The 12947-nt window shown below is 46.1% G+C and overlaps 1 protein-coding gene across 1 annotated transcript in view; it reads left to right on the forward strand.

Moving 5' to 3' along the window:
* Positions 1-460: 460 nt before the first annotated feature.
* ABR (ABR activator of RhoGEF and GTPase) overlaps positions 461-12947 on the forward strand; it is a 424780-nt gene continuing 412293 nt past the window's right edge. The window contains exon 1 of the mRNA XM_073667980.1: positions 461-1148. Within this exon, the coding sequence (XP_073524081.1) occupies positions 635-1148 (514 nt within the window). The 5' untranslated portion in view covers positions 461-634. The remainder of the gene's footprint in view (positions 1149-12947) is intronic.

The raw sequence follows: 12947 nt of genomic DNA on the forward strand, positions 1-12947 counted from the left end.
GAATTAGGGAGAGTAGCTCATCAGCATGTGACTAAGTGCGCAAATCGCATATGTGCCGGGGGATTGGAGGGGAAGGTGGGGGCGCCAAACTGAACTCTTGCCCCGGGTGCCAGAAAACCTAGATACACCTCTGTTTAGTTCCCAATAATTCTGCACACAGATATTCTCCTGACAAAACCTCACTTTTCCTTGCTTATTTGGGTTTCCGGTTCATTAACCTTTTGGACTGACCGACTGCTCTGTACTTGTTCAACAATAAAATCAATAATCAAAAATACAAATTGTGAGCTCAGCAGAATTGTTAATTCATAAGTCTTAGAAGTAATAACAGAGGTAATGCCCTGAGACTGTGAGGGGCACAGGGCGGCAGAACACAGCACTGACCACCGACAGCTCAGCAGTCAGCTCCGGCCCGGCCCCGCCCTCTATCCGGACAGTCAGAGGTAGCGATGACGTCACTGGCAGTAGCCCCGCCCAGCAGGCGGAAGGTTTGGGAAAAAGTTTGCAGTGTGGATGTGAGCGCCGGTGATGAGCGCCGTGTGACCGGGATAAGGAGCTGCCGCTGAGCCAGGGACACTGAGAGCAGCGGCCTCACCCGGCAGAGCCTCCCTGCTCCTGGGCCTCAGGTGCGGACATGTGGGACCCCCGGGAGTTCGAGCAGCACTGGCGGGCGGAGTTCCCCGGTGAGGTGGCGCCTGTGATGCAGCTCAGCTCGGCGGAGGACATGCGGCAGGAGCTGGAGCGCTGCAAGGAGAACCTCCGCCGCCTGCAACAGGTCCTGGCCGAGGAGAAGTTTAAGGTCGCCTACCTGGAGAGCGCGCTGTCCCGGCAGCAGAAGCCGGTGCCCCTGCAGCGCAGCAAGGTGCCCCCGCCGCCTCCCCCGAAGCGGGTGTCTTACCGGGACCTGGTACCGCCGCCTCCACCACCGCCGCCGCCGGTCATCGCCCCGCCGCCGGTACCCGACCCGGACTACAAGGATGACGACGGCTCCACCGAGAGCTTCTTGCTGGGGAACTTGCTCCGCAGCCTGGAGGGACCCCGCAGGGACTGGCTCCGTGTGCCCCGGGGGGACTCACCCGCACACAGCTCCTCGGAGAGGGGCAGCAATGGCTACCTGAGCTCCGACCGGGAGGACGACGACTCTGTAGGTAGGTGCCGGGATCAGAGCTGTCAGCGGGGGACGGGGGGGATCGGCCGAGCCTGGGGTCACTGCCGGGGTCTCACAGGTGGGTCCAGTGAGAAAAGAATCCTCTAGTGATGGGGTACAGATCAGTGGGGTCCGACCGCGGGGGCGTCATCTCCGAGCAGGTTGCCGTTCGCCCCCCCCCCCCTGCGCGACCACCGGGTTGCCGTTCGCCCCCCCCCCATGCGCGGCCACCGGGTTGCCGTTCGCCCCCCCCCCACCCCTGCGAGGCCACCGGGTTGCCGTTCGCCCCCCCCCCCCCTGCGCGGCCACCGGGTTGCCGTTTGCTCCCCCCCCCACGCGCGGCCACCGGGTTGCCGTCGCCGTTCCCCCCCCCGCGGCCACCGGGTTGCCGTTCGTGTGTCCCGTTAAACCCCCGCGCCGCCCCCCCCGCGCGGCCACCGGCTTGCCGTTCGTGTGTCCCGTCCGTCCGTCCCCCCCCCCCGCGCGGCCACCGGGTTGCCGTTCGCTCCCCCCGCGCGGCCACCGGGGTGCCGTTCGATTCCCCCCCCCCCCCCCCTGCGCTGCCACCGGGGTGCCGTTCGCACCCCTTGCGCGGCCGCCTCACCATTAAGTGGGTAAAACATATCCGTCCTGCCTATTTTTGCGGGTCTCGGGGGTCGGACACACCGCTCAGCTGCGGATAGGTGATAACTTGTTTTAACTGGACAACCCCTTTAATTTCTGACATAAGAGCAGAAGAACGAAAATGACAGTAGTGCTGGATCTGTCACATCGCAAACCTCAGCTGTAGTCAACAGACCCCATTGACTATAATGGTGTGCGCCCTTAAAGGGGTTCTTCAGCCAGATGATGAGAATGACCATTCTTTTTATAGGTCGGAGTCCAACACTCTGCATCCCACCAATTAGTTATCAGCAGCTCCAACATCATGCACATGTAGACATTGCACAGAGCAGGTCAGCTCCTGTTCAAGAGGATAAGCTGATTGGTGCGGTGTCAGAGCACCATCCATGTGATAGGACCTATGGACCTACCAGTGTGGGTCATCAGTATCATTTCCCATAGAACCCCTTTTATCTGCATTTGAACCTCCTAAATAGATGAGCTGAGCCCTACTGGTCTGTGCCCGTATCCTCACTATGAACTGTTTCCCATATTGTCCCTGGCGCATGTTACTTAGTCCTTTTGCTAAAGTAAAAATTCACATGTCAGTGAGTGAAACTGTGTGAGCCTTGGTTGGGAGTTCACAGTATATTATGGGGGAGAACACTGTATATTGTGTAGAACCTAGAACTCCCAGTCGGACATGGCTGACAACCTATTGCATAATGTATGATCAAATACTGGGTTGTTACCTCTGATATAAGGACATTTTGGGTCAGATGCAGTGATGTATGGCCGGGGCCAGGAATGGGATTCCTGGGCCCCCAGACGTGGCAGGATTGTGCCCCCTTTAATCAATAAAGATGTGATCTATTTACGGACATCGCACAGTTATCATTCGATCAGTAATATGTGCCATTATGGCACTGTCTGTCCTGTCACGTCTTGTGGGTGGCGGGCACCAGATGATGAACCTGTACTCTTTTCTCTTGTATAGGAGCCCACCTGACCCCATCCACTTTTTTTTCTTCATGGGCACAAGAACTGTCACTGAATGTAATCATGAATAGGACGATTCATGAAGGACGACCTTGTTAGAAAGTGCTAGGAGTCGCCTCTGACTAATATCCTCATTATTGTGAAATTGCCCCGAGGCATTGCTGCTGTGCCCTCGGTGCTTGTGTGCCAGCTGTGCTCCCTGCACTCATAGATAAACCCATCTCCCAAGTGTTGCCAGCTTGGCACCTTTTGTCTTGGAGGCGGAAAGGCTTTTTGTTTTGGGTGATACAGTGGCTGGCTACGTATGTAGATGCCAGTCGAGGTGGCAGGTATGAGCTTAGGCGTGATGGCTTTGCCTTATTGTAAGTTTTCTGCAGAAATGTTGTAAATTACTTCTCTCTTGGAACTAGACTCACGTGGCTAAACCTGGCGCCTGTTCTCCTAACGGACGGGACAGTGCTTGGTGCGATTTCTGAATTCCATTTATTGCATCGCGCACAGGCAGCACAATGACTGACCATTCTGTCTGCTGTGTATATGCCCTGTGTATACATCTTTAAGGCCATGTTCACATGTTCAGTATTTGGTCAGTATTTTACATCAGTATTTGTAAGCCAAAACCAGGAGTGGAACAATCAGAGGAAAAGTATAATAGAAACACGTCACCACTTCTGTATTTTTCTCCCACTCCTGGTTTTGGCTTACAAATAGTGATACCAAATAATGAACATGTGAATGTGGCCTAAAGACACCACTCCAGGGGTATTGTGTTTTTTTTTCCATGGTTCTGGAGTGGTGCTTCAAATCCCTGCGCCAAGTCTTATACTCACCTGCCACCATCTTCACCACTCCGGTCCCTCGCCGCCATCTTGTGACCACAATTACTGCCGGAACTTCAGAAGTAATAGTCACAAGCGCTCAATGTCAGGGACAGGGACCTTCGATTAGAAGCACCACTCCAGCGCTGCAATAAAAATTACCCAAAACACTGGAGTGGTGCTTTAAGCCCACCATACAAATTAGTTGGTGAACAATGGTTCGTCCGACCGTCCCATATATAGGGGCGCTCGTTCGGCCAGACATGCTTATCTTTGGGAGACGATACAACCTGCAGACAGAAATCAGACATGCCACAAAGATATTTCCCCTGACTATAAATTGTGCCAGGCTCCCATACACATTACACTTTCGTCCGGACCTGTTGATTTCGGTGGGCTCAACCACGATTAGTCTGATGTGTGTGGGGGGGCTCTACAGTTCCGTTATGACAGCTGAATTATGCAAAATGAAGGACCTACTATTTATCAACCCAGAGGACCTCCTACTAGTCATTAGAAAAGTGATCACAAGCCCTCCTATTCCTCCTCTACATGGAGGAAGGCTTTTTTTCTGAGTGGTACCACACCTGGAATGGAGGGCAGGGAGGGTGTACTATTGCTCTTCAGTCCTCCCCTGGCTGTGGACCTCTTATAGGAATAAACGGGGGGCTTCCTGCAATCAGACATCCATGATCAGGCTACACGGCGACTTGTGCCTCAACACAGATCGCGCTGGCAGAGATTGCTTCATGCTGTTGCTGAATCGCAGCATAGTGCGAGTGAATGGGATTGCACTATAACCTGCAGGGTACCGCAACAAGCGCGCTGCTAGAAATCCAATTGATAAGTGATATTCTTACCATAAAAATACTAAGAACCAGAAGTAAATGTAACGGACCCTCTTTATATTTGAACACTGGTCCCGTATGGCTTTTGTGATCTGGCTACGAAGGGGAAACCATCCACAACAGAGGCTAACCTTACATTCTGTATTATGTCGAGTTTTCCAGTACACCTCAAAGGGACTACAAAATAGAGCAAACGAGAGGAAAAAATACATAAAAATTTTAATCCATACCCTCTGCACGAAAATGTTAATCGATCTGTGCGTTTCTGTATCTAAGGCAGGGATGCCAAACTAAAACACAGAGGGCCAAAATAAAAAATTGGATAAAGTCGTGGGCCAACCAGTATATAGTATAATGGGCCCCGCCTAGGCCCCCATGCAGAATAATGGGCCCCGCCTAGGCCCCCATGCAGAATAATGGGCCCCGCCTAGGCCCCCATGCAGAATAATGGGCCCCACGTAGAGGTGGTGGTTCTGGTGTCACGAGCCAGATTTGGCCCGCGGGCCAGTGTTTGACATGTATGATCTATGGGAATAATCAGACGGCCATATAACTCAGACAAAGATCGTAATACGATGATCAGACTGGTCGGTGGCTCTCCCACCAGAAAGGGTCAGCATGTATTTTCTATGCAGCTGTCATGCTCAGGTCGGGAGAGCCACCTGCCAGTCCGAGCATTGCGTTGTGAACCTTGTCTGAGTTATACATCTGACTCTCCTTAAAACGAAGGCCACGATTCATCAAGGCTGACATTTTACATGCCACTTGTGACTGATCTTTCATTCTCAAAATTCTCAATTCACAGGTAAAATCTGTATTCAGCGAAGACAGAATTTCCCATTACTGAGATAGGAGATGGCAGCTGCTACTGATAAGATTCTATGTAGAAGAGCTGAGCTAGAGGCAGATCTCCTCCTCCTCCTTCCTGCCTTCATAGGAAATGACAGTTGGTGTTGATAAAATGCTATCTCAATGTAGCAATCTTTTTTCATTGAATACAGAATTTACCTGTAAATTCTGAGTTTTAAGAATGAAGGATCAGTCCAGGAGAAAGTGTATTTCTTTGGTAAGATATGTTACAAAGGTTCTTATTTTCATATGTATTATTCATTTATGAAATAAAAAATTAAAACTACTGTGTCTCTTTAAGATGTCATGTGCACGTAATGTGTAGCTGATTGACAGATGGCTCCCCGCAGTCAGGCAGCGGGGAGCTGGCTGTCAATCAGCATGACATCGTCAGGCACTCCCCGTCAACAGAGCCGAGTAGAAGAGAAGTAGCTGGTCTGTTGATGTGACGTCACCAGAAGCTGCAGAACCACTGGCAGCAGCACTCTGAGTCGGCAGAGATCGGCGCCGGGCTTAACAGGCAGGTAGTGAGCAACTACATAAATTTTTAGGTCTATAAAAAATAAAAAAAAAATTTTGTCCTGGATAACCCTTTTAAGCCAAAGTCACAGAGTAGCATTAGCATACACCCTGTTTCCTTGGCTGGCTCTGGCCTATGGTGGAGCGTGTTCTCTGCACATTTCATCTTTTACAGAATTGCTTTTATGTATTTTTTTCTATATCTTTTTAGTTTATCCAGAGTATAAGCAGCACTGATGCATCTTCTCCACAGGTCTACTCAATATTTCCACTGCCCTCGTCATACTAAGTGGTATAAAACTGACCTCAAGTGCTGAGAATCACTCCCTTTACAAGTGGAAGAGCGCCAAAAATAACCCTGTAAGAGCCATCAGCACAATATGGGCGTAGCTTGTCTGCGGAGGGTGGCAGTACTTGTGCAGACAGGTGGGTGAGCTCCGCAGCACTGACTGATGGAGTCATCATTTCACCAAAGTGCCTGTCATTGTCTGATGATGACCCGGAGGATGTGGAAAAATGATAATGTATGACTGGGTGGGGGGGGACTATGCTTGGAATTTTTGGCCCCATTATAAGGCAGTACTCACCTCCTGACCCTTATTCCCAATGAAGATACTATGCCTTGCTATCAATACAAAGTATTTTTGGAATTAAGCGTTTAATATAAAAATATATATTTTTTATTTTGCATATTTTTTTTTATATAAAGGAAAATCTTGTATTCAATATTAGATTCATAGTTCCTGGCCTATATAATAGAGGCCACTCTGCTCCCCCTCGCTGCACCATAATCTCTGATATGTCACGGAGCGGGCTCACGGCACTTTGCCACAGAAGTCACGTTGTCTCTTATCTAAGGTGCTTTCTACAACGCTCCATTCACACATCTATTTCTGTTTTTACATAAAGAACGGACCGTTTTCCTCCCATGTAATTTGTTTTGCATCTATTTTACGTCTGGTTATTTTTCTTAATTTTAAATCTTATTAGTGGATCAGATGAACACTTATGGATACTGATGTCTTCAGTTTTTCATCCATTTTTGACAGATCTCATAGACTTGAATGGCTGAGTCTGAGCCACAAAAACTGCTGAGAACAGGACACACTCAGAATTTAACGAAACGGAGACATAAATCAGTTCAAAGAACAACTGAAGTGTGAATAGGTACACTAGGCCTGTTTCATATGAGCGTATTAGACATCGGTATTTCATCTGTTTTTTTTGTGCAGATGATCTACAATAATGCATTTCATGATGTGCAGGATATTTGCTCTGCGAACCTCCATACCGCTCCTCAGCAACTGTAAGAGCAGTATTAGGCCACGTTCACACGTTCAGTATTTGGGCAGTTTTTTAAGACAAAATGAGGTGAAGAACAATCAGAGGAAAAGTGCAATAGAAGCACGTCACCACTTCTGTATTTTTTTTTTACCCACTTCTGACTTTGGTTTACAAATACGGAAGTAAAATACTGACCAAATACTGAATGTGTGAATATGGCCTTAGAGCTGAAGACCTGCAGCCATAAGAAACCAGTTTTCTGCTTTCACCGTCCTGATCAACACTTTACCCCTTTTCATTTAGGAGCTTGAGGGGGAGCCGGCATTTCAGTGTTCGCTGTGTGAATTGTTTAATGGGTGAAATAGCCGAACTTGGGCTCCCAGTTACCATGGGGAATCCGCATTATTAATCTGCAGACTTTGTGACTTGTTAGTAACAAGAGAGACAATCTGAATTGAGATTTCAGCTTTTAAACAGGATGTGTCATCACAAAATGACCTACTTTTTTTTTTTATATATATATATACAGGTGCATCTCACTAAATTAGAATATCATCAAAAAGTTAATTTATTTTAGTTCTTAAATACAAAAAGTGAAACTCATATATTATATAGTCATTACAAACAGAGTGATCTATTTCAAGTGTTTATTTCAGTTAATGTAGATGATTATGGCTTACAGCCAATGAAAACACAAGTCATTATCTCAGTAAATTAGAATACTTTATAACAGCTTACAAAATGATTTTAAAATCTGAAATGTATGTTCAGTAAATGCCATCAATACTTGGTCGGGGCTCCTTTTGCATCAATTACTGCATCAATGCTGCGTGGCATGGAGGCGATCAGCCTGTGGCACTGCTGAGGTGTTATGGAAGCCCAGGTAGCTTTGATAGCAGCCTTCAGCTCGTCTGCATTGTTGGGTCTGGTGTCTCTCATCTTCCTCTTGACAATACCCCATAGATTCTCTATAGGGTTAAGGTCAGGCGAGTTTGCTGGCCAATCAAGCACAGTGATACTGTTGTTTTTAAACCAGGTATTGGTACTTTTGGCAGTGTGGACAGGTGCCAAGTCCTGGTGGAGAATGACATTTCCATCTCCAAAAAGCTTGTAAGCAGAGGGAAGCATGAAGTGCTCTAAAATTTCCTGGTAGACGGCTGCGCTGACTTTGGTCTTGATAAAACACAGTGGACCTACACCAGCAGATGACATGGCTCCCCAAACCATCACTGATTGTGGAAACTTCACACTAGACCTCAAGCGGCTTGGATTGTGGCCTCTCCACTCTTCCTCCAGACTCTGGGATCTTGATTTCCAAATGAAATGCAAAATTTACTTTCATCTGAAAACAGCACTGTATAACAAATGTATAGATGTATAAAAATAAATACATACATAAATACACTGCTCAAAAAAGGGAACACTCAAATAACACATCCTAGATCTGAATGAATGAAATATTCTCATTGAATACTTTGTTCTGTACAAAGTTGAATGTGCTGACAACAAAATCTCACAAAAATCATCAATGGAAATCAAATTTATTAACCAATGGAGGCCTGGATTTGGAGTCACCCCCAAAATTAAAGTGGAAAAATACACTACAGGCTGATCCAACTTTGATGTAATGTCCTTAAAACAAGTCAAAATGAGGCTCAGTATTGTGTGTGGCCTCCACGTGCCTGTATGACCTCCCTACAACGCATGGGCATGCTCCTGATGAGGTTGCGGATGGTCTCCTGTGGGAACTCCTCCCAGACCTGGACTAAAGCATCCGCCAACTCCTGGACAGTCTGTGGTGCAACGTCACGTTGGTGGATGGAGCGAGACATGATGTCCCAGATGTGCTCAATCGGATTCAGGTCTAGGCAACGGGCGGGCCAGTCCATAGCTTCAATGCCTTCATCTTGCAGGAACTGCTGACACACTCCAGCCACATGAGGTCTGGCATTGTCCTGCATTAGAAGGAACCCAGGGCCAACCGCACCAGCATATGGTCTCACAAGGGGTCTGAGGATCTCATCTCCGTACCTAATGGCAGTCAGGCTACCTCTTGCGAGCACATGGAGGGCTGTGCGGCCCTCCAAAGAAATGCCACCCCACACCATTACTGACCCACTGCCATACCGGTCATGATGAAGGATGTTGCAGGCGGCAGATCGCCCTCCACGGCGTCTCCAGACTCTGTCACGTCTGTCACATTTGCTCAGTGTGAACTTGCTTTCATCTGTGAAGAGCACAGGGCGCCAGTAGCGGCTTTGCCAATCCTGGTGTTCTGTGGCAAATGCCAAGCGTCCTGCATGGTGTTGGGCTGTGAACACAACCCCCATCTGTGGACGTCAGGCCCTCATACCACCCTCATGGAGTCTTGTTCTAACCGTTTGTGCAGACACATGCACATTGTGGCCTTTTGGAGGTCATTTTGCAGGGCTCTGGCTGTGCTCCTCCTGTTCCTCCTTGCACAAATGCGGAGGTAGCGGTCCTGCTGCTGGGTTGTTGCTCTCCTACGGCCCCCTCCACGTCTCCTGGTGTACTGGCCTGTCTCCTGGTAGCACCTCCAGCCTCTGGACACTACGCTGACAGATACAGCAAACCTTCTTGCCACAGCTCGCATTGATGTGCCATCCTGGATGAGCTGCACTACCTGAGCAACTTCTGTGGGTTGTAGAGTCCATCTCATGCTACCAATAGTGTGAAAGCACAACCAACATTCAAAAGTGACCAAAACATCAGCCAGAAAGCAATTGGTACTGAGACGTGGTCTGTGGTCCCCACCTGCAGAACCACTCCTTTATTGAGGGTGTCTTGATAATTGCCAATAATTTCCATCTATTGTCTATTCCATTTGCACAACAGCATGTGAAATTGATTGTCAATCAGTGTTGCTTCCCTTAGTAGACAGTTTGATTTCACAGAAGTTTGATTTACTTGGAGTTATATTTTGTTGTTTTAAGTGTTCCCTTTATTTTTTTGAGCACTATATATATATATATATATATCATTTATTTATTATACAGGGTGGTCCAAAAGTAGGTGGATAGAAAGTGTAATAAGGTTATGAAGGGGGAGATTTATCAAACACTAAATTGCAGCCGCCTGTCTGGATCATCCTCCAATAAACCATGAATTAGACGTTTACGATAAGCTTTCCACCCAATAGATTTCAGGATTCGCATGGTAGAAGCTTGTGAAATTCCCATTTCCAAAGAGGCTCTTCTGGTGGACTCTTTTGGACTCTGAACAAATGTTTCAGCAACACGTTGTTTATTATCTTCTGTACAGACTGTTTTGGGTCGACCAGTTTTTGGAGCATTAAGGATTGAGCCAGTGGCATTGAATTTGTCACGAATGCGGTAAATGGTTTGTCTCTTTGGGGCTTGAGTACCAAATGTTTCAACCCAATTTGCTTTAACGGTTTCAGCATTTTGAGATTTCCAATACTCCATTTAAATACAGATCAAAGAAAATGGATTTTAACAATTTGCCATTATGTGTTATCTGAATTATCTGAAAATAAAACAGATTTGGGGGAGATCTATCTGTGAAAACTAGATCTATGAAACTGTCTCAGTTGCCCTTAGCAACCAATCAGATTCCACCTTTCATTTTCCAAAGAGTCTGTGAGGAATGAAAAGTGGAATCTGATTGTTGCTAAGGGCAACTGAGCCAGTTTCACTTTACACCATGTTTGATAAAACTCCCCCATCATAACCTTATTACACTTTCTGTCCACCTACTTTTGGACCACCCTGTATATATAGAAAAAGTGTATTGGAACAGCACCATTTCATATATACTCACAGTAGGTGCCAGGCCTCCAAGCAACCTGTCCAAATTGCATCTTAATAGAAAAAATATATTAAGGCGGCTTGAGAAAGGTTCTGTGAACCGAAATGTTGCCATTTGGGCTCAAAGTCCATTTTTTCTAATTTTGGGCTAATTTTCAATTTGCACTTCCTGTTTTTTTACAAAACTGTTTTCAGCAGTCTACTTATCATCGCAGGCAGGATTACAATGACAGATAACGCTTCTATACACAACTGATAACATAGGATCTACCAATCACAATAAGTGATGTCACAGCTCACCTGCTCCCCCTCCCTCTACAATGACATTTGAACGCGCTTATTTGATGCTTTAGTACATAAGATGGGGTTTGTCAGTCTATTGCTGCTACATGTGGATTTCCTGAAAGAACAGAATGAGTTGAGAAGTGGCTGGGGTGGATTATTTTTTTTCTAATACAGATTGTGATATAAAGATACCAAAGGATTGAAAAAAAAATTGTTCAGTTTAAGAGTTTTTTTTCCCTTCAGTTTAGTTTCTAATTGTAGATTTACTAATAGAATGAAAGCAAAAAAGTTTAATTTGCTTAAATGTGTGTGCAGAGCTCTATGGTAAATGACCATGTATGTAAGGAAAAAGAGCAGGATTGTAGTAGAAACAGAGATGGAGATAGGGAGCATAGTAGGGATCACAGCCGATCAAGGTTCATCTATTATACTCAAGGCTGAGTAACCGGAGTATATGATTTATAACATTCATAAAAGCAGGAAATTTTATGGCTTTTATTAGCTGCTACTGGAAGGAATATATGTTACGATAAGCCCTATTGTAACATGCATTAGTAGAATACTCAACATGCTTCATTCTGCTCAATATTAAGCTATAAAATCAATATAATTATAATATTACAAAATAATATTATTTAGCAGAATTAAGATGAACCTGATTGTTTTTGGATTCCCATAGTGTTTATACCAAAATTGTGATATAGTTTGCGTGTGGAGTTTGGTACAGCAATAGATGCATAGGTGATGTCTTTAAAAAAAAAAAAATATATATATATATTTTTTTTCATTGCAATAAGCCATATGGATCAGAACTTCAAGGAAACCTGTCACCAGTTTTGTCCTATGTGAAATAAAACGATCACTATCATCCATGTCAAGTAAAAGAGGACGGTGAACCGGATTACCATGCAGCACAGAAGAGTTTAAAAAGGTTTTTGTGGGGTCTCCATGGGGAGTCAGTGGGTTATATAAGCATTTATGGAGTGTACCACAGGCGCTGAATAAAGGTGATAGTTTTAATTCATATAGGACAAAACTGGTGACAGGTTCCCAATGTAAATGCAGTTTCTGTATCTAGAAGAGAAGGTGCTGCAATGATATCATGGTCATGTGATTGGGGCGCACGGGTGCTACACCCCGGTGGTAAGCACAATCTGCAGACGAGGGAAATAAAAATCCTGGAGAGTTCCTGACACTTTCAGCATCACTGCTTTCTTCTACAGTCCTAATCATGATCATTATTCTGTGGGGCTCTGTCTTCCTTTGCTTTCTGGGAGCCGGGGAAATGGAGAAAATGTTGCTGCCAGAGGAGAAGAATAGTTTGGGGATGAATGCTGACGTAGGGGAGAAGTGAAAAACTTGAAACTTGCAGCCAAAGCTAGAGAGTAGTGATGAGCGAGCGTGCTTGTTTAACCCTTTCGCTGAGCATGCTTGGGTGCTTCCCGAGTATCTTCGGCGTGCTCGTATATTAAGTACGAGTCCCTGCATCTGCATGATTTATGGCGGTTAGTCAGCCTCAACACATGCAGGGATTCCCTAACAAACAGGCAATCCCTGCATGTGTTGAGGCTAACTAACCGCCATAAATCATGCAGAAGCAGGGACTCGAACTTAACATACGAGTACGCCGAAGATACTCGGGAAGCACCCGAGCATGGTTTTACATAGTGTGACCAAGTTGTCACTTTTCCAAGTGAAGCTAAAATCGCTTAGAAAAGCGCTTGTCAACCCGCATGTGCAAAACGCTTGACATATGCTTGTCCCTGGCAGAAAAAACGCATGTAAAATCCGCATGTGTTTTTTCTGC

This window comes from Phyllobates terribilis, unplaced genomic scaffold, assembly GCF_046119375.1.
Source record: "Phyllobates terribilis strain yellow unplaced genomic scaffold, ASM4611937v1 Scaffold_2__4_contigs__length_985480577, whole genome shotgun sequence".
Classification (NCBI taxonomy): domain Eukaryota; kingdom Metazoa; phylum Chordata; class Amphibia; order Anura; family Dendrobatidae; genus Phyllobates; species Phyllobates terribilis.